General features: G+C 39.2%; 1 protein-coding gene across 1 annotated transcript in view; it reads right to left on the bottom strand.

Annotated features, from left to right (window-relative positions):
- The window catches only part of ALG14 (ALG14 UDP-N-acetylglucosaminyltransferase subunit), a 99,245-nt gene that overhangs the window by 47,305 nt on the left and 29,648 nt on the right, over positions 1 to 22,292 (bottom strand). Inside the window, exon 3 of the mRNA XM_005908717.3 lies at positions 14,159 to 14,290. Within this exon, the coding sequence (XP_005908779.1) occupies positions 14,159 to 14,290 (132 nt within the window). The remainder of the gene's footprint in view (positions 1 to 14,158; positions 14,291 to 22,292) is intronic.

Below are 22,292 nucleotides of genomic sequence, written 5' to 3'. Positions count from 1 at the left end.
GATATTCACCAAGATTGACTATATCCTAGATCATAAAACATTAAGTCAACATATTTAAAACCAAAGTGTGTTCCCTGACCAAAATCAATCAAACTAGAAATCAGTAATAGGGGAAAAAAAAATCTCCAAAAAGAAATTAAAGCATGCTAAATAATCCATGGGTCAAAGAAAAAGTATCTAAGGACATAAAAAATACTTAGCACAAAATGAAAATATATCTACAGGATGATGCTAAAGCAGTGCTTAAAGATAAATTTAAAATACTAAATGCTTACATTAGATCATTGATTAGACCTTTCTTCTTTTCTAAGTCCCTACCTTAAGAAACTAGAAAAAGAAGAGCAAAATGAACCCAAGACAGCCACAAAAAGGAAAAAATAAACAAAAGAGAAAATAGATGAAACAAAAACCTAACTATTAGAAAAGATCAATAAAATTGATGTCTCTAGTAAGACTGACAAATATAAAAAGAGAGAAAACAGAACCTCCCAATATCAAGAATGAGACCAAAGCTATAACCACAGACCCTAAACCTGTAAAAAGGAAAAATTAGGGAACATTACAGCTCTATGCACATAAATTTGAAAATTTAGATTAAATGGAACAATTCCTTAAAAACCACAAACTACAAAATCTCACTCAATATAAGACAGAGAACCTGAATAATCTTATGTCTATTAAAGAAATGTAATCTGTAGCTAAAGCTTTGGAAAAAGGAATCATCAGGACCAAATGTTTTTACTGCAGAATTTTACCAAACATTTAAAGAAGCACTAACGTAGATTCTAAATAATTATTTTCAGAAAATAAAGAGGGTGAAACACCTACCAATCATTTTATAAGGTCAGCTTAATTTCAATACCAAGCTGAAAGTCTAAAGCAGAAAGCTAATGACAAATACCCCTCATGAATATCATCATTAAAATTCTCACAAATTACTAGCAAATCAAATCCATCTATACCCAAAAATGATTATACACCATGATCGGGTAGAATTCATTCCAGAAATGCAAGTCTGTTTCAATATTTGAAAAATCTCTCACTGTATTGTATCAACAGCTAAACAAAAAATCATGGTTGTATCAATCAACAAAAAAATTTTGGACAAAATTCATTTTGTCATTAATACATTAATTTTTCACTAATGTGATTAATAAAAGCATGATCAGAATACCAGGAATAGAGGTTGTGATGGTTAATTTTACATGTCAATTTGACTGGGTCATGAGCTACCCAGAATTTGGTCAAAGGAGATCAAACCAGTCAATCTTAAAGGAAATCAACCTTCAGTAGTCATTGGAAAGACTGATGCTGAAGCTAAGCTCCAGTATTTTGGCTACCTGATGTGAAGAGCCAACTCATAGGAAAAGAACCTGATGCTGGGAAAGTATTAAACATACTAGAAGTCTTAGCCAGTGCAATAAATTAAGAATTAAGAAAATAAATTAAAATTAAGAAAACAAAACAATAAATTAAGAAAATAAAATCCCAGAAAATCTATTTAGATGACAGGATGAGATAGTTGGATGGCATCATAGACACAATGGACAAGAGTCTGAGCAAACTCCGGGAGATAGAAGAGGAGAGGGAAGCCTGGCATGCTGCAGTCCATGGGGTCGCAAAGAGTTGGACACAACTTAGCAACTGAACAACAACGTCAGTGAGGGGTTTTGGGGTACGATTAACATTTCAATCAGTAGACTGAGTAAAGTGCATTGTTCTCCCTAATGTGTTAAGCTGAACACCTAAATAGTATAAAAAGGCTGAGTAAAATTCTATCCTATTGTTTCTGGTTCAGTTTTTCTGGAGAACCCTGACTAATACAAAAGAGAAACTTCTTCAACTTGACAAGGAGCATCTATAAAAAGCCTAAAGTTGACATCATAATCAGTGGTGAAAGAATGAATGCTTTTCCCCTAAAATTGGAAAAGAGACAAAGCTGCTCCCATCACTCTTATTAAACATAATACTAGAAGCCCTATTCAGTGCAATAAAGTAAGAAAAGGAAATAAATTATATACTGATTGGAAGAGAAGAAATAAAACTTTCTTATTTGTAAAAAATATGATTTTTTTCTAGAAAATCCAAGAAAATCTATTTAGGAAAGCAAGATCACAGAATCTGAGTGAGATAAACAAAGATCAACAGTATTTTGGTATGTTAGCAACAAACATGTAGAAACCAAAATTAAAAACACAATTCCATTTATAACTTACAATTTTCCAAAAAAGTGAAATACCAAGATACTAATTTAAAACACATGCATATAATTTAGATGCTGAAAAATGACAAAACATTGATGAATAAAATATAAGAAGATCTAAATAAATGAAGAGACATGCCATGTTCACATTTTGGAAGACTCAATATAGTAAGGATGTCAATTTCTCCCCAATTGATCTATACACATAATGCAATTCCTATCAAAATCCCAGCAAAACTCTGTTTTATGTATAGAAAAACTTATTCTAAAGTTTATATTGAAAGGGGAAGGGATCAGAACAGCTAAGACAATTTTGAAAAAGAAGAATGAAGTAGGAGAAATCGCTCTACCGGAAGTTAAGGTTTGTATGCTATAGCAACCACAAGGGAGTGGTACTGAGAAAGCAGAGGCACAGATCAAGGCGACACCCAACTACCTTATTTTTCAAACTTCTAACTGATTTTTTTGTTGATTTTTTTTTTATAGTTAGTAATCATTCTCTTAAAAAAAAATTATTTGGTGGCACCATGCTGCATGTGGGGTCTTAGTTCCCTGACCAGGGAGGATTCAATCTGAGTCCTCTGCAGTGAAAGCAAGCAGAGTCTTAACCACTGGACCACCAGAGAAGTCCCTCCAACTAATTTTTAACAAAGGGGAGAAGCAATTCAATGGAGGAAGGAAAGTTTTCTTTTCCTTTTCTTTTTTTAAAAAAACTTGCGCTGGGCATCCAGGCAAAGTAAGCCTTCATCTAAACCTCACACCTGATACAAAAATTGATTTATACATTTAAATGTAAAACATAAAACTATAAGACTTTCAGAAGAAAATATGAGGAAATCTTTGTGATTGAGGGCTGGATGAAGAGTTATAGATATGACAATAAGAGAATAATCTATGAAAGAAAAATTTGATAAATTAGACCTCATCAAAAGTAAAAAGTTTTGCTTTGTGAAAGACCTTGTTAGGAAGATGAAAAGACTATGAAGTGAGGGAAATTATTTGTAAACCACATGTTGGACAACAGTCCAATATCTAGAATATACAAAACTCAAAAGTAAAATGAAAAATTCAATTAGAAAATGGGCAAAAGACATGAACAAGCATTTCAGTGAAGAAGAGCTATTAATGACAAATAAGCACATGAAAAGATGTTCAACATCATTTGCCATTACAGAAATACAAATTAAAAACAATGACATATCACTACACACCTAAGAAATACTGATAATACCAAATGCTAGAGAGAAGACAGAGAAACTGGATCTCTCATACATTGCTAGTGAGATGTAAAATGGTATTGCCACTATGGAACATGGTTTGGCTTTTTTTTTTTTTTTGGCTGTGAGGGTTGTGGGATATTAGTTCCCTGACTATGGATCAAACCCTTGCCCTTGGCAGTGAAAGTGCAGAATCCTAACCACTGAATCGTCAGGGAATTCTTGGCAGTTTCTTATAAAGCTAAATTTGTACTTTCTATCAGACCCAGCAATCTTATTCTTGGGCCTTTATTCAGAAAAGTGGAAACCTGTGTCTACACAAAAACCTATATATGAATAATCACAGTAGCTTTATTCATAGCAGCAAAAAACTGAAAAATAATACAGATAGCCCTCAGTATAAATGGTTATACTGGGCTGGGCTGGAAGAAGCTCAAGCTGGAATCAAGATTGCCGGGAGAAATATCAATAACCTCAGATATGCAGATGACACCACCCTTATGGCAGAAAGTGAAGAGGAACTCAAAAGCCTCTTGATGAAAGTGAAAGTGGAGAGTGAAAAAGTTGGCTTAAAGCTCAACATTCAGAAAACGAAGATCATGGTATCTGGTCCCATCACTTCATGGGAAATAGATGGGGAAACAGTGGAAACAGTGTCAGACTTTCTTTTTTGGGGCTCCAAAATCACTGCAGATGGTGACTGCAGCCATGATTTTAAAAGATGCTTACTCCTTGGAAGGAAAGTTATGACCAGCCTAGATAACACAGACAACCTAGAAAAGCAGAGACATTACTTTGCCAACAAAGGTTCGTCTAGTCAAGGCTATGGTTTTTCCTGTGGTCATGTATGGATGTGAGAGTTGGACTGTGAAGAAAGCTGAGCACCGAAGAATTGATGCTTTTGAACTGTGGGGTTGGAGAAGACTCTTGCGAGTCCCTTGGACTGCAAGGAGATCCAACCAGTCCATTCTGAAGGAGATCAGCCCTGGGATTTCTTTGGAGGGAATGATGCTAAAGCTGAAACTCCAGTACTTTGGCCACCTCATGCGAAGAGGTGACTCATTGGAAAAGACTCTGATGCTGGGAGGGATTGGGGGCAGGAGGAGAAGGGGACGACAGAGGATGAGATGGCTGGATGGCATCACTGACTCAATGGATGTGAGTCTGAGTGAACTCCAGGAGTTGGTGATGGACGGGGAGGCCTAGCGTGCAGCGATTCATGGGGTCGCACAGTCGGACACGACTGAGCGACTGGACTGAACTGAACTGAACTGATAAATGGTTAAACAAACTATAGTACATACATAGGATGAATTCCTATTTAACAATAAAAAGGAATTATTGATACATATTAAAAAACTGAATGGATATCAAGGGCATTAAGCTCAGTGTATAAAGTAAATTTCAAAAAGTTTCATATTGGGTGATTCCACTTATAGAATATTCTTGAAATGACAAACTATAGTGATGGAAAACGAATTAATGGCTATCATGGAACATGGACTGGGGCTAAAACAGGGCTAGCACAGTTCTCTGGCAGTGATGTGAAACAGTTATGTACCTCGACTTTGACACATGGATTAAAACAGCATAGAACTACACACACACACACACACACATGCACACATAACCACACATGAACACATATGAAAAACAGTGAAAACTGAATAAGGTTTTTAGTCTGGTTAATAGTATTATGGGGACACACACACACACAAAGTGTGGTTTTAGAAAATTACTGTAGTGTGTGTACTAGTGTGTGTTGTGTTCTGTTGAGTCTGACTCTTTTGTGATCCCCATGGGTTGTAGCCTCTGTCCATGGAATTTCCCAGGCAAGAATATTAGAGTGGGTTGCCATTTCCTTTTCCAGGGGATCTTCCCAACCAAGGAATCAAACACGTGGCTCCTGCCGCGTCTCCTGCATTGCAGGAGGGTTCTTTACCGCTGAGCCACTAGGGAAGACCCTAACAGTATTATACTAATATCAATTTTGCACTACAATTATATAAGACCACCACTAGGGGAAGCTCGGTGAAGAGTACCTGGAGTGCTATGTACTATTTCTGCAACTTCTTTGAATCTGTAATCATTTCAAAACAAAAAAAATGCTAAAAAATCTACTCAAATGCTTTTTAAAAGAATCTCAGCTACCAAACAAGGCGCAGGCTGAAGAGATGTAAGAACTATTTCTGATTTTAATGGCTTCCCCCCGCAACAGAATTACTATTTCATGTCTACCTGTTATTTCTTTATTCCATTTTCCTTGAAGCTAACTAAATATAAGCTTCTTGAGGACACTGGTTATATTTTATTTAGCCAGTGCTGCTTTCAGTGCTGCTGCAATACAGACATTAAAAAATACTAGTTAAGTTTCTATTGAATAAGTTATCTAATTTTGGCAGAACCTGATACATTTCTAAGAGAATTGGAACTATGCTACTCTGACTAGGTTTGTGACCATGTTGCTCAGACATCTCTGGATTTTGAGCTATTTATCCATAGAACAGAGATAAAGAGTACTATGTCACAGGACTGCTAAGGGAATTAAATGAGTTAACATATGTAAAGCACATAGAATAGTAACTGACACAGGGAGAGTTGAAAAAATTTTATTTTTCTAAAATTTTTTAAAAATACGACTTTAAGGTGTTCCATTCACATGAATCAAAATGATAAATCAATAAAATGTTTAAGTGGTCATTTCCTTTAAATACTATTGCACTTCAATGAAAAAAAAATCTGTTTTTTTCCATTCAGAAAAATTCATTTCATTCAGAAAAATCTATGGGGTTTATAGAGAAAAAAGTCCCATATGTCATCTTAACAAGTACCCATAATTAACATTATAAAAATGACTACCTTGCTACTGCATTCAGGTCTTAAGTTTTGGATCTCATTAATTTCTAATAACAATAAAATATTATATGTGAAATGCTAATTAATAAAGGTACAGTCTAAAGACTTCAATCTTATATACATTATGTGATTCACTCAACTGACTTATTAATCTTTTACTCTTCTTAAAATGACCTTTTTTCTATTCTCTGACCGATTAACTCTTATCCATCTTTGGTTAAATGTCATCTCCACTCTCAAGCCATATCCAGCTCCCCAGAGGACCTGCTGCTAAGTCACTTTAGTCGTGTCCGACTGTGCGACCCCATAGACGGCAGCCCACCAGGCTCCGCTATCCCTGGGATTCTCCAGGCAAGAATACTGGAGTGGGCTGCCATTTCCCTCTCCAATGCATGAAAGTGAAAAGCGAAAGTGAAGTCGCTCAGTCGTGTCCGACCCCCAGCGACCCCATGGACTGCAGCCTTCCAGGCTCCCCCATCCCTGGGATTCTCCAGGCAAGAATACTGAGTGGGGTGCCATTGCCTTCTCCGCCCCAGAGGACCTATTGCACTACAATAACCCAGCTGTGGGCAAGACTGCTGTCTACTGTGCTTACTTTCATACTTCTCACACTCAGGATAAATCCTGTCATAGAGCAGGGTCCCTGACCACCATTTGTGAGTGAGGGAACCACTGAGTTCTTCTGTGATACTCCCATAGCAGTGTTCATTCGCCACCATAAGGCACCAGTAACTTAGCACAGTGACTGAACCATTCATCAAAAATACGTACTGAGAGGTTACCAAGTGCCAGGCACTGCTGCATCAGTACAGTAACACGGCAGCTGCAGTTTCTTATGGAATGACAAACACATATATAAAATAGCTTTTCTTTTTCTTTTTTTTAAATTGGGATTAGGACTCTGAAGAAACTAAAGCAGGGCAGTCTCTCAGAGAGGTGAGGACATGGGCTGGAGGAAGGGCTTGTATCAGGGGAGGCCTTTGTGAGGAGGGAACATTTGAGCTCAGAGAACAGAAAGGCACCAGTCACATTTAGACCAGGTGTGAAGAGCCCCACCCACAGGAAACAGCATGTACAAAGGCTCTGAGATATGAATCAGATGGGTTTGTTGGAGGAGAAAAAAAGGCAGGTCTGTCTGGCACATAGAAAACTAGGGAAAGAGAGGAGGAGGAGAAGAGGTCAGAGAAGCTGGTCAGGCTGGAGCATGCAGGCTACAGTGAGAAATTTGGATGTTATTCTAAGAACATAGAAGACTGCTGGATGTAACAGCATTCTGTGAGGAGTAACAGACTCTGATTTACATTATAAATCACATTGGCTGCTGAGTGGTAAAATTGCAGGGGGTTATGAATGTCCACAGGCAGGCAAGAGACCATGCAATGGGGATGGGGTGGTGCTGGATGGCAGGCGGACAGTGAACATGGACGGAAACAGACAGAAATCATGATAAATTGTGAGGACATGGCTGGCAGGGCTTGCTGTTGAACAGGAGTAGGGTGTGGCAGTGATAAATCAAAGATGTCTCCTGAAAACTTGACTTAAGTAAGTTTACCAAGATGGGGAAGAGTGTGTGTTTGATCCCTGGGTCAGGAAGTTCCTCTGGAGAAGGGCATGGTAACCCACTCCAGTACTCTGAGAAGCCCCAGGGACAGAGAAGCCTGGCAGGCTACAGTTCATAGCGTCGCAAAGAGTCAGATATGACTGAAGTGACTTAGCATGCACGTACGTGTGTGTGTGTGTGTGTGTGTGTGTGCGCGCGCGCATGCAAGAGCTCAGGGAAGAATACTGGAGTGCGCTGTCCTTTCCTTCTCCAGGGGACCTTCCCAACCCAGGGATCAAACCCACATCTCTTGTGTCTCCTGAGTTGGCAGGTGGAATCTTTACCACTGTGCCACCTGGGAAAAAATAGGAAATACCTACGATTTTGAACCAAGAAAGTTTCAGATGCATATTGGATGTACAAGTGGATAAGCAGTACAAGGGGAAAAGCAGTAGGCATTTAACATATACTTTCAATAACTAACTCTTTGATGATGACAGACTCACCTAGAATCAAACATATAATACAGCATCGCAAACTTCACCAACTCTACTTGCTGTTTCCAAGGTTACAGAGACAAACATAAAATAATGTGATCGGAATGACTAGAAAACTCAGCTCATTTGATGAACTATGTCATTTTTGGCTGCTAGTGATGTTCCCTGACCCAGATTCGTAATTCGGCGAAGGAGTTGAATTTTGGGTTAGAAATTTTAGATAAATGCTGTAACTCGACTCTGGTATTTGTGCCACTTAAGAGAGGGTCTTAAAAACACTAGCGTGGTGAGGTGTAGAGAGGAGTAAGCAACGATTCACCAAATCACTTTTACTCAAAGATAAATTACATGCTATATATGAAGCTACTGGGAGGCAAAGATTTGAGGCTTTCAGCCACGATTCAGATTTTAAAACTGATATTTATTAAGATATAATTTACAGAGTGAAATTTATCCCTTTTAGCACACAAGTCTTAGTTATGACAAACGCATGCAATTAACAACCACCACCATCACCACCACAATCAAGATTTAGAACAGCTTTTCACCCAAAAATGTTCCTTCAAGTTTTTTTTGTAGTCAGTCCCTCCCCCACCTCAGATGCTGGCAACCAGCGATCTATTTTCTGTCCAATTGTCTTTTTAGACTCAACAATACCCTTTGGAACTTACAACTCTTATTCACAGGATGCCTGGCAAAGCCATATTTCTTAGAAAAATATGATACGTGAAATATCAGAACCACCTAAAAAGTTATTTCATGACCTTGTAAAAGAAGAAACCATCCATTCCAATTAGTAAAGACTAGATTCAGGCCTCCAAATGAGAGTTTATAACCTATCCTCTAAGATACTTTTCATCTAATAATTGGCTTAGAAGAAGCAAGCATGACTTTTTTTCCACTGCGTGGCATGTGGGAGCTTAGTTTGTTGACCAGGGATCACACCTAAGCTCCCTACATTGGAGGCTTGGAGTCTTAACCACTGGACTTCCAGGGAAGTCCCCCAAACAAGTATGCCTTTTAATACATGCTCAATAAGCACAATTCTACACTTTTCCCTCAAAACAACCTGAGTTTTTGGATTACTATCTCATTCAAAAAGTTAAATTAAGATATAATATTACATATTCTTACAATGGTTTTACATATGATTTTCTATAATAGAAAACTGATAAATATGAATTCAATTTTCCACATCAGTCTCATTTGTAAAATTCTGTAATACTTCTTTATTAATACTTATTTGAATTATCCATTTTGTATTCTAAAAATATTATATTTTGACAAATATACATGATACTTAATTTTGAAATATACACTATTATTACTATTATTCAATTAGATCAGTCTTTGTTAAATCTATTATGAAAGCAAGTACTTAACTTGAGCTGTTGGGGTATATTTAAATTTACATACTCAATTAGAGGACTGATATTTAATGTAATTTATTTTAAAATTAATTTATTAATTGACTTCTAATTGGCCTACATGAATGAATACACCTTCCATGGTGAGCCAGAATGGGGCATACAGTCCAGTAGTTAAGGCTTTGGGCTGTGGAATCAGAAAGACCTGGATTCTAGACCTAGCTCTGTTATTTCCTGGTTTTGCATACTCTGGACAAGTAACTTCCTGTCTCACAGAGCCTGAGAGTCCTCCTCTATTAAATGTGCGTAACAGTACTACCCACCTCACACAGCATGAACGAAAGTACTAAGGACCAAGCCTGGTACATGTAACTGTGGTCAATAAATGTTAGCTATTATATACCAGATGGAATTTCCATTTAAAAAACACTGAAATGTTCTATTATTCACCATTCGCTCTGAAACAAGGAAAGTGACTTTATTTCTGTTTTACAGATGACAAAGTGAGGAACAGAGACAGTTGAATGGAGAGTCAACTTACTGGCTCAGGTGCACACAACTGAGGTGAAGCAGAAAATCACCTTGCTGTTTAGACAACTCAGGTAATTTAAGGTCTGATATTACTATTGTTTCTAAAAGTGGGGTTTTCTTTTTTAACAGAAGTAAAAAAGAAACTTTGATCAAAGTCATAAGAATGCACAAAACCAGACATATGGATCAATGGAACAGAACAGAGTGCCCAGAAATAAACCCAGGCACTGTGGTCAATTAATTTTTGACAAAGGAGGCAAGAATATACAATGGAGAAAAGGCAGTTTCTTCAGCAAGTGGTACTGGGAAAGCTGGACAGTCATGTGTAAATCAATGAAGTTAGAATACATCCTTATACTATACACAAAAAGAAACTAAAAATGGCTTAAAAGACCTAAATGTCAGACATGATACCATAAAACTACAAAACATCATAGGCAAAACATTCTCTGACATAAATTGTCACTCTATATTTCCAAGACAATATTCTTTCTATAAGCAAAAATAAACAAATAGGACCTAATCAAACTTAGAAGCTTTCACGCAGCAAAGGAAACCCTCGACAGAACAAAAAGACAATCTACAGACATGGAGAAAATATTTGAAAATGAAGCAAACGTCAAGGGCTTAATTTCAAAAATATACGAACAGCTCATACAACTTAATAACGAAAAACCAAATGGGCAGACGATCTGGAGACAATTTTCCAAGGAAGACATATAGATGGTCAACAGTACATGAAAAGATGCTCATCATCATTAACTGTTAGGGAAATGAAAATCAAAACTCACACGAGTCAGAATGGCCATCACCAAAAAGTCTACAAATAGTAAGTGCTGAGGGCATGGAGAAAAGGGAACCTTCTTGCACGGTTGGTGGGAATGTAAATTGATGCAGTCACTGAGGAAAACAGTATGGACATTCCTTAAAAAATTAAAAACAGAGTTGCCATATGACCTAGCAATCCCACTCCTGAGCACAGATCCAGAAAAGATAAAAATGTTAATTTGAAAAGATACATGTTCACAGCAGCACTATGTATAATACCCAAGACATGGAAGCAATGTAAGCATGCCCAACAGATGAAGGGATAAGAATGTAGCATACATATACAACGAAATATTGCTCAGCATAAAAGAGAATGAAACAATGCCATTTGCAGCATCATGAATGGAACTAGAGATTATCATACTAAGTGAAATAAGTCAGAGAAAGACAATACCATATGTTATCACTTATTCGTGGAATCCAAAAACAAACAAAACCGATACAAATGAACTTATTTACAAAACAGAAACAGACTAACAGACATAGAAAACAATCTTTTGGTTACCAAAGGGGACGAAGGTGGAGGGACAAATTAGTTTGAGGTTAACAGATACAAACTACTATACATAAAAGACATAAAGAACAAGGTCTACTGTACAGCACAGGGAACTATAATCAATATCTTGCAATAACCTATAATGGAAAAGAATCTGAAAAAGAATATATATACATACACACACACACAACTGAATCACTCTTCTGTATACCTGAAACGAACACAACACTATAAATTTACTATATTTCAGTTTAAAAGGGCAAAAATACTCAAAAGAATTAGTGCCATTTATAATTTATTTAAAAAAGAAAAAGTTAAGGACAAATACAGGAGAGAGCTGCATGTTGTAGTTCTGCTTTTGAAATAGGAAAAAAGGCCTTTTACCCGTTAACTTGGTGTGTGTGTAAAAGGGACTTGCACTAAATGGGAGTTCATTTTGTGACGCCAACCATATCAGAACAGCAGACTGGACAATGCTCAGGTTTGAAATAATTTTGAAAACTCAGTTTAAAATGGAAATAAGTACCTCACATTCCCTCCTTTCCCCCCTCTTATTCCTTTAGAAACATAATAGTTTTTTTTCCTTCCACTCTTTATAGGCAAATTTATGGCACTCATAAAATTTTAGACTAAGTTTGAAGGAAACTGAGAGGACATCTAGTTCAGTCCTTTTGTTTTAAGGTAGAGAATGAGGCCCAGAAGGGATCTAAAATCAAATAAAAGCCAAAATGAGCCTGGACCCAGTGTCTTCATGCCCCATCGGCTACTCTTCCCACCACAAGGGTATCAAACACTTCGGCCAGGCAGACAGCAGAGCCCTCCATGTCCACAGCAGACATCAGCCATCACATCATTGCCTCCTTCTCACTTTCACACCTTAGCGTCCTCAAGTCATCACACCCGAACCTGGCTGCTGCCTGTGACAGTGGCCATACCCCCAGTGACTTAGTAATGTAAACTCAAAACTTCCAGCTTAAAATGTGAAGACCATTTTTCTTCCTTCCATTTTATCTCTTAAGTTTCAGGAATAATTAAATCTTTAAGAGCAGTACACACATGTGTGCTCAGTTGCTCAGTCATGTCCAACTCTTTTGTGGCCCCATGTACTATAGCCCACCAGGCTCCTCTGTCCATGGAATTCTCCAGGCAAAAATACCAGAGTGGGTTCCCATTTCCTCCTCCAGGGGATTTTCCCGACCCAAGGATCAAACTTGCGTCTTCTGTGTTGGCAGGTGTGTTCTTTATCACTGAGTCACCAGGGAAGCCCCTTAAGAGCACTAATGATCTTTCAGAAAACATCTGAATTTTACACACTAAAAATGTGGTTGGAGACTGTGAGATAAATTTACTTTGTCAAAAATTTTAAAATAAATATAAGCAAAATTAATCTATGGTGATAGGAATCACCAGAAATTGGTTGCTTGGGGAGGGGCCAGTGGGGTGATAGAAATGTTCTATATCTTGATAAGAGATATAGTCTAATTATATACTTAAGATCTTTGCATTTCACTGCTTATAAATTATAGCTTTTAAAAACAATCTAAATTATTCATATGGAAAATTCCAGTTTTAAAATTCTAATCTAAAGGAGGCACTTGAATGGCAGTTCAGTTGGTGAAAGGCAAAGACCAAAGTGATAGAGATCTTTCAAAATCATCAGAGCTAAGTGCATTTTTGTCCAACTATTCATGAAAATAATATCCACTGTGCCAGAAATCATGTATAAAGTAAGTTAATCAAGAGTTTCTTTAAGGCTACACAGATTAATGGATTCTGCCTTAAACAGGAATGAGAATATTATTTAAGAGCTGTCTACACTATTGTGATAACATATCTGCTGATCTGCCTTACACTGAAGTGCATTTAGAATTTAGTAACAGAACTTCATCCACAGAGAATTTAAGACCATTATAGATAAGGAAGGTAAGGTTTAATACGGTGTACTAATAAAGTTTTCACATTTCTATATTCTGTATTACTTTCCTATAAAAACTTGGGAGTGTATGACATTCTGCCCATTGTATATCATTTCTGGTAACAAAGTTTTATTTGCCTACTAGATTGCCAATTTTTAAAATTTTTACTGGGGTATAATTGATTTACAATGCTGGGTTTGCTGCAAGTGTTCAGCAAAGTAAATAAGATACATATATCCACACTTTTTTGGATTCTTTTCTAAATAGGCCATTACAGAGTATCGGTAACAGAGTTTTGACAAAACAAGAAAAGTATTGAAAAGGAATAAAAAACTGGCTCTTTTCCAGCTGACAAGTAAGCACATGATGTTGGCTCAGGAACCACAGGTGGACAGGAGCACAAATTGGTTAAAGAAGTGCTCTGTTAGTTCTTACTGCCATGAGACAGAGAGGGAGGAAGAAGGCAAATTCAGGGTTCAAGTTATAGCCAGAGAGGGAAGACAAATTCCTCACCTCTTTCAGCAAAGTGCATTGAAATGATAAATCTTAGCACACATTAATAAAAGGCCTGGTACAGTATCTAGCGCAATGATAAATGGTAGCTGTTTACGAAAACAGCTTGTCCTATTACCAACAAAGCATCCATAGGAGAGTGACCCTTGCTCCCCTCCAAATACCAAATCTGGTATTTGGCACCAGATACGTACCAAATCTGGCTTCACTCGGTAAGTCAGGGGGAAAGACAGCCACATGGAGTACAAGGTGGTGAGCACTGAAGACAGCCAGGATTGCTGGACCTCCCGGCTTCTGGGAATGCGGTGAACATAGTATTCAGGAAACTGCAAGGAAATAGGGAAAACCCAAATCAACTGGGCCACCGATACGGGAGTTAAACATAGTAACAGTTAACATTTGTACAAACAGGAAGTGCTGGCTTGATTACTTTTAACTTTCTTTGGAATTACTTTTAAGCTAAGCCTTTTTCGTGTTTTATACAACACACATCACTGGGTTATCACAAAAAGTTCCTAAATATGACAGCCTTGTTAAAGTCAATATTGACAATAACTGTTAGTTGCTAAGTCATGTCCAGCTCTTTGCTACCTCATGGACTGCAGCCTGTCAGGCTGCTCTGTCCATGGAATTCTTCAGGCAAGAATACTGGAGTGGGTAGCCAGTCCCTTCTTCAGGGGATCTTTCCAACCCAGGGATCGAACCTGGGTTTTGTTCATTGCAGGTGGATTCTTTATGGTTAAGCCACCAAGGAAGCCTACTGACAATAGTTAAGGGGAATTTTCTATAAAATATGTTTTATGTAAAGACCTTAACATACTGATATGCAGAGTCATTACAAATCAATAATATAAGACAAGAAACCTAGTATCAAGATGGGCAAAGGAGATGGAACAGATAATTCTAAACAGGAAACATAGTCAAACATTTGAAAAGATGGTTAACAATTAAACATAAAAGGAAGCAATGAGTTATTTTTCACCTATCGAGTTGGCAGAGATTGTGGATATTTAATGTTACTGAGGATATAGGGAAACAGACATTTACATTCCCTTGGCAAACACATTGATGTAACTTTTGGGGAAGGTCGTTTGGGAATATCTATAAGAATTTTAAGTTTGTCTATTTTTGATCCAGCCTTTCTGTTTCCAGAAATACATCCTACAGATTTATCCATATGCTATCCACTTTATCACTGTATTTGTGGAAATTGGAAACCGTCTAATATCCTCCAAAGGGATAGGAAAAGTCCATGCAATGAAATATATAAGAACAAATGATATAGATTTATATGAACAGAGATGGAAGATGTGCCCAGATAAGTTGTCAAAGTGAATATGCACGTTGCAGGACAGTATGTTTAATATGATCCAGTATGTATTAACAAATCACACAGTTATGTGTGTTGGTATACACACTGGTACACACATTAGTATTTGCATGAAGACATACAAATATTAGTATTTGCATGAAGAAATTGGTCCCTGAGCCACGGACCACCTGGTCTGAGACTCATAAAGCATGAACTCATGTGTGAAGGTTTATGCTATCCTCCAGGAGGGCATCTATGTAGTTCCTAGAATTCAGCATAAAGTGAAAATGGGGGACACATGTGACCACTCTCTTTTACATATGATGATAAAGGATATTCCCTTTTCCTTCCATGCTACACCAGAGAAGAACAAAAGCTCTGGGCTCAATATGTTATTCACTATTATTATTTACTTATTAATCATTTACTATTTCAGTGTGTTTGTTTTCTTACAAAGGATTAAGGTAGTAAATGTTCAATGAGAAAATAATACAAAGAGTTCCCAAACTATAGACCATACAAGGAGCAGAATCCAAAAGGGGGCAAACTTGTAAGGAATCTTGTTGGAGGTTGTGTTTGCCTAATTCGTGGAGATTATTCATTGAAAACATGTAATGGGTAAAATAGTCCTGTTAGCTGAAACTGAATTCCCCTAAAACTGAGTTCCCTTACTGAGTTTATGACTATCTCTCTATGCAAATCTTTATTCCCTTTATTGTCCCCTCTGACCTCAATCCTATGCTAACTGAGCACTAATCCTACCAGTGTCCGATGACTAAAATATATATTGCCAATACTCATTGCTAATGTACTAAAATCACTAGTATGTGTTTTCATCGTTAACATACAAACCCAGCTTGTTTCTCCAGGACAAGATGAGCTAACAGACCCCCGAGCCATGGACCCCCTGGTCTGAGACTCACAAAACAGAACATCCTGAGTCCCAAAACTATGATTAAGAAATGTCACAAGCCAATTAATACCAGTCTTTGTTCTTACCCTTAAAAAAAAAAAAGAAATCCCTAACTTGAAGAAAAAGTGGGAATGGATCTGAGGCTTGTCTCCCACTCCCTTACTTGGTGCCTGGCAGTAAACCCTTTGCTGCAGACTCTGGCTGCCGGAATTCGGCTCTCTGCACTGTGGGCACATGGGCCTAGATTTCAGCACTGCAGAGACAAAATCCCCCATTAGAAACCTTTGGGTCAGAAGTGTTGTGAACAGGTATTATAGTACATATACCACATATTACACAATACCCACCTTTAAAGTTTGGAGAAGTAACTGAAACTTCTCCAAGCTTCTTCAAATATTAATATTTCTGCAGCAAAATAGGAATATTCACACTAAGTGAGATGAGACAATACGCTTCACGCCAATTCAACCCAGGTTTTGCTATTAGATAAACTTGTGACAAACTTGGAACTTTTTTTCTTCCTTGTTTTCCCAAGCTTTCTAAGATTTCAGAATAGGGACCGTGGACCTGTACTAGACAATACATCTGAACCCAGTAAGATGTCATTATTATTACAGTAAAAATAACTCAGTTGAGTCTTATTATAAAGGTTTTTTTTTGTGTTACTTCCAAAATTTGAGGCCTGACTTTAGTATCTACAATATTTTATTCAAAAAGCATGGGTATTTACTATGCCCCTTGAATCTTTTAAAGCTGTGAACAATATAACTTAATTTTTTTTATTTTATTGAAGTTTAGATGATTTACAATGTTGTATTAATTTCTGCTGTATAGCAAAGAGACTGTGTTATACATATATATATATTCTTTTTCATATTCTTTTCCATTATGGTTTATCACAGGATATTGAGTGTGTAGTTCCCTGTGCTATATAGTAGGATCTTACCATTTATCCATTCTATATGCAACAGTTTGCATTTGCTAGTCCCAAACTCTCACTTCATCCCTCTGCCATTCCCACCTCGGCAGCCACAAGTTTGTTTTCTATATCTGTGAATGTTTCATAGATAAGCTCTGTTTGTCATATTTTAGATTCCAAATATGTGATATTCATGGTATTTGTGTTTTTCTTTCTTACTTCACTTAGTATGACAGTCTCTAGGTCCGTCCATGTTGCTGCAAATAGCATTATTTCACTCTATTATTAATATATATATACACACATGCACAACTGCATCTTCTTTGCTTATAGCTATGTAAAGAACAATGAACAATATTTTGGGGGGTATTTTTAGCGTCCTGAGGGGTTGGAAGGGAGATTGGTTTGACTCTGGCTTGAAAGTCCACTCCTCTGACTCCTTCCAGACACCAGAGAGGCAAAAACACAGGCCTTCAAGGGCCTATGCAAGGGTCTGGAGACAGCTCTCTGAGACCTGGACAAGGGAGAAGAGCCTACATCTCATCCCGGGTGGCAGCTTGAAGAAGCTGAGAAAACAGGTTCTGGAAATCTCCAGTCCATTCCCAGCAGAAGGGAAACTAGTGGAAGCGTGTTCTGGAGCCTCCTTGACGGGAACTAGAAAGACAGGCCTGAGGGTGAAAAAACAAGGTAGTGCCTGAAGAGGGGTGACCTATATTTGACTTCTGGATGAGCCATATAAGGAGCCCAACCTCATTCTTCGGATGAGATGCCAGGCTGGGGAGGGGGGTCCTGGTTCCACTCGTGGGCTGGAGATACCTGGGCCCATCACCACATGCACACAGTGACCAATCATCCAGTTTGCACAGGTGGTCCCAGTTTATATGTGTAGTCCCAGCATAATTATTAATAATACTTCCTTCTGCTCTCATAAGTGTCTCAGTTTCAATGATAGAGTCTATTGTTACCCATAGGGTGGGCAATGAGTAGGTAGGTTCATCCTAGAGATAGGAAAGAAAATTTATTCAGAATAGTCCAAGGCAATGTGATGCAAGCATCTACATTACCATCAAGGACGAGAGCTTAAGTGGTAGCTGTGAAGAAAGCCAGCCTGGAAGTTCTACCAGTGCGATAAACAGGGCAACAGAGAGGTGGTGACCAGTGTGGAGAAAGGTGGGTAGTAAGGACTGAGCTAGGCAAGGGGTCAGAACCATGACGGTTACTAGCAGGGGATGGGGCCAGGGTGAGTGGTGGTGGTTACATATGGTGCCACTTTCTGGCTTATGGCTTCACACCAGAGAGGCCGGTACCTCCAAATGCCATCTAAATTGTCAGGTAACTGGCAATCCTACCAAAATAGAGATTTCTCTCCAAATTCAAGTCTCTTCCCACCCAACTCCACCAGATCAGTTCTCAGAGGCACCTTTTCCGACTAATCTTTCTACATAACCCTGCTCCTCTTGCCTGTACACACACTCCTTTCTCCTCCAAACACCAGGCTTGCTTTTTGTTTTAAAGTTACCCTACTTACTCTCCTGGCATATTATATGTTTCCTCCACATGTCTGTCTGTTTGGTCCACTAGAATATAACTTACCTGAAGAGGCCAGGAACCTGAATCACTGCAATCTCAGTGCTTTTGAGTATTTGAGCAATGCATATTTACTGAATAAATGATTCGTACATTATTGGATATTAATAGAAAATAATTCAAGCTTCCTGTCACTTAGCTGAGATGTATTTAGACTAGGAATGAAGAAATGACACAAAGCAGGTAATTTCAGAGTGCTTCCATGGGCCTTATTTGTACAATCTACTCAATAAATGGGAATTCCTGGGGCTAGAGGGAAAATGCCCAAGCACAGCTCTGGGTTGAGAGTTCACAAACAGCCAGTGTCAAGAGGCATGAAACCCTAAGGGAGATGAGAAGGAACCAACGACAAATTAACGAGACCTGGGTACACAGCCTAGACTTCTCTCTGTGAAACCGACCATTCACAAGGGCCTCAAGGAACTTCTTAGCCCCTGTGGATCCTCTCCCCAGAAAACAGGTCCATGAGAGAGGAATGATCTGATGCCTGAGGTATGAGCACAAAGGGAAAGGGAGTGAGGTTAGAGAGCCTCCCACTGTGTATCTAAAAGTGTTTGAAAAATTCTATGCCCACTGGGTCTGTATTAACCTATGTGCAGGCAGACAGTCAAGTGGATGGAAGCCTAAGGCCATCCTGATATGGACGGAGCCCTCAAGTTATCCATGCCTGATACACAGAAGTTGGTGCTGGGGTGTCTGATGTCCCATGTCGCCTAGAAGAAATACTGAGAACCAGGCCAGGACAAAATCTTAAGAGAGTTTTTATTACTTTATAGAGTTTCAGAAGATAATCAAACATATAAAGAAGTAAATGAGGAAAACTGATTGACAGAATGCTTATATTTTGGTCTTCACAAAAGTTCCTTTGAAGACAAAGGAATGGAACAATTTCAGAGAGCTACAATTTAGGCTTGGCTATGACCAGGCATTCTGAGGAGTTGTGGCATCTGGAGCAATTCAAGTGAAGGCATCTTTATAGACATACTGTTTTTGTTAGTCTGTACCTTTGCCTTGAAGAAACTGTCCCGACCCTTTTTTTATGTCTTATTAATGGGATGCAGGACACAAAGCATGCTTCACCCATCATTTTACCCACTGAGCCACATCTCCAAATCTAACATTTGATTTGGGAGTGGCCACATGACCCAAGCAGGGTCAGCTTTTTCCTGGATTCTTACAGAGACCCAGGCACAGTTCTTCCTTTGAGAAACACTGTGGACTGCTAAACCGGCGACCCTCAATCCATTCTACTAGGGCAAGAAATATATACTTGTTTTGGTGTTCCTCTATTTACTAGGCTTTTCTATAACAACTTGAAACTCAACTATTATATTTGCTACCAAAACAGGATACTCCTGCACTACCAAACCAAAAATTGACAAATGAAGAGAAGACTCTATCATAAACAGATTTCCTGAATAGACATGAAGATCTATGTTGGCACTAGCAGAGACGAGGGCTGGTGGGGGGGACTGTCCCCCTGCTTCCTTCTTCCCAAACCTCTACACACATTCCTATCTACCCACTTCTTCCCTACATTCTTGCCACTTTCATGGTCCAAGCCATCACCACCTCTCACTATTACAATTCCCTCTTAATTCATCTCCGCTTCTCCTCTTGCTTGCCTTCATTTCATCCTTCACAGAATCTCCAGAGCGATCTTTTCATAATGTACAGCAGATCTTTCCTTTCATTCTCCTGCTTAAAACCCTCCAAAGGCTTACTGCTACTCTTTGGATGAGATCCAACTTTCTTACCACTGCCTCCAAGGTCCCATGTAGTCTGGGGCTGGCTTACCTCCCCAACCGCCCCCTGCTCACCCTAACCACACTGGTCTCCTTTCTGCTGTTTGAATGTGCCGGACTCATTCCTTCCTGAGGGCCTTTTCTGCTTCTTCTGAGCGGTCTGCCTTGCCCCGGGACTTTCTCCTAGTAAGCTCCTTCCTGCAAATCAGGTCTCTCTTGAATGTTCTCTCCTCAGAGGATTCACTTCTCCTCCATCAGCCCCTCCCTGACCACACTGTCTTCTTTTACTATCTTCACAGCTGTTCTTGGTAATGCAAATTAACTTGTTTGTGGTGGCTTGACTGCTCCCTGCCTCTCTCTCCAGAGCGAGAGCTCCAGTGAAGGACAGGATTTCGTGAGGCCGGCACGCAGCATGGTGTTTCATGAGTCACACGTGCTCTTCACCACTGAGTAGATAAATGAGTGTCATTACCATTTCTAGAAGTCCCAACCTGTGGTCTCTGCTGGGGAGGATAATGATTCTTTATCTCATACCATCTCAGGAACATAAAGCACCAATTAATCCCATCTCCTCATTTCACAGATGAGGAGTCAAATTTCCCAGGGGGACAGAGCCAGCAAGTGGTAGAGCCAGGACTGGAACCCTGGCCTTGAGTCCCTAAGCCTTCCTGCTGAGAAGCCGGACTCCCTGACACAGCTAGTTGAATCAGCTGCCCCTGGAGCTGTGCTTCCCGGCCTCCTGTCGTTTCTAAGACAGCCAGCTACCCATCCTGACCCATTTTCTCTTCTTTCTCTGTTCGGCAACCCGCCTGCCCCATGTGTCGCCAGCCTGCCACCCCCAGAGTGTGCTGCATCTCTATGGCAGCTGCTCTCCTGGCCTCCTCTCTCCTCTCTGCACTTTGTGCTCCGCTCTGCACTGTAGGTTTGGCTCCCCTCCCCCACCTACCGCTGTTACCAATGACTCCCTCCTCTGCCCCCAAGCCTTTCCAGGGAAAATTCAGAACAAAAACGCAGGGCCTTAGAAATCTTCAGACTTTTCTGTTGAATATTAGACCCGAGAGATGGCAGCCCACCAGGCTCCCCCGTCCCTGGGATTCTCCAGGCAAGAACACTGGAGTGGGTTGCCATTTCCTTCTCCAATGCATGAAAGTGAAAAGTGAAAGTGAAGTCATTCAGTCGTGCCCGACTCTTAGCGACCCCATGGATTGCAGCCCACCAGGCTTCTCCGTCCATGGGATTTTCCAGGCAAGAGTATTGGAGTGGGGTGCCATTGCCTTCTCCGAGAAACTATGTTGTAGTTGAGTCCTTTCTTTCTGTGTAGGTCAACATGGCCACCCTGCAGTATGTGTCTATCCTGCAATGTGATCCAGTTTTTTTCACACAATTGGCAGTGATATCAAAGACAAAGAGACACTCTCCTTAATTCTCTCTTCACCATATAGAGACATCCTTTTCATCTACCTATGTAAGCTTTCTCATTAAGAAGTAGCAGGGACCAGGCTTACATTACTGTGTAGCCCACAGAGCCTCCCAGTGTTCCCCACACATACTCGATTGATGTATAACCAAATCCACAGCAAAGGCGGAATGTTTAAGAGTTAAAAAAAAAAAAAAAAAAGAGTAATAGATTTTTTTTCAAGCTTCTAGTTTGTCTGGAATTATATGGAACACTAAGTGAAACGCTAAGGGTATACGACAACTTGTAACTTTCAAAGTGTCTTTCAGAATTACATCACTACTAAAAACCACAGACATATCTGGCTTTAGATTTGTGACAAGCTAAATAGGAGTTTATAGTGATTTAGATGGAAATAATTCCACCAAGGAATCCAGATGGCATCATAAACCACAA

This window comes from Bos mutus, chromosome 3 (genome assembly GCF_027580195.1).
Source record: "Bos mutus isolate GX-2022 chromosome 3, NWIPB_WYAK_1.1, whole genome shotgun sequence".
Taxonomy (NCBI): Eukaryota; Metazoa; Chordata; class Mammalia; order Artiodactyla; family Bovidae; genus Bos; species Bos mutus.
The sequence above is the reverse complement of the archived record's forward strand: the minus strand, read 5'-3'. Positions and strand labels throughout refer to the sequence as shown.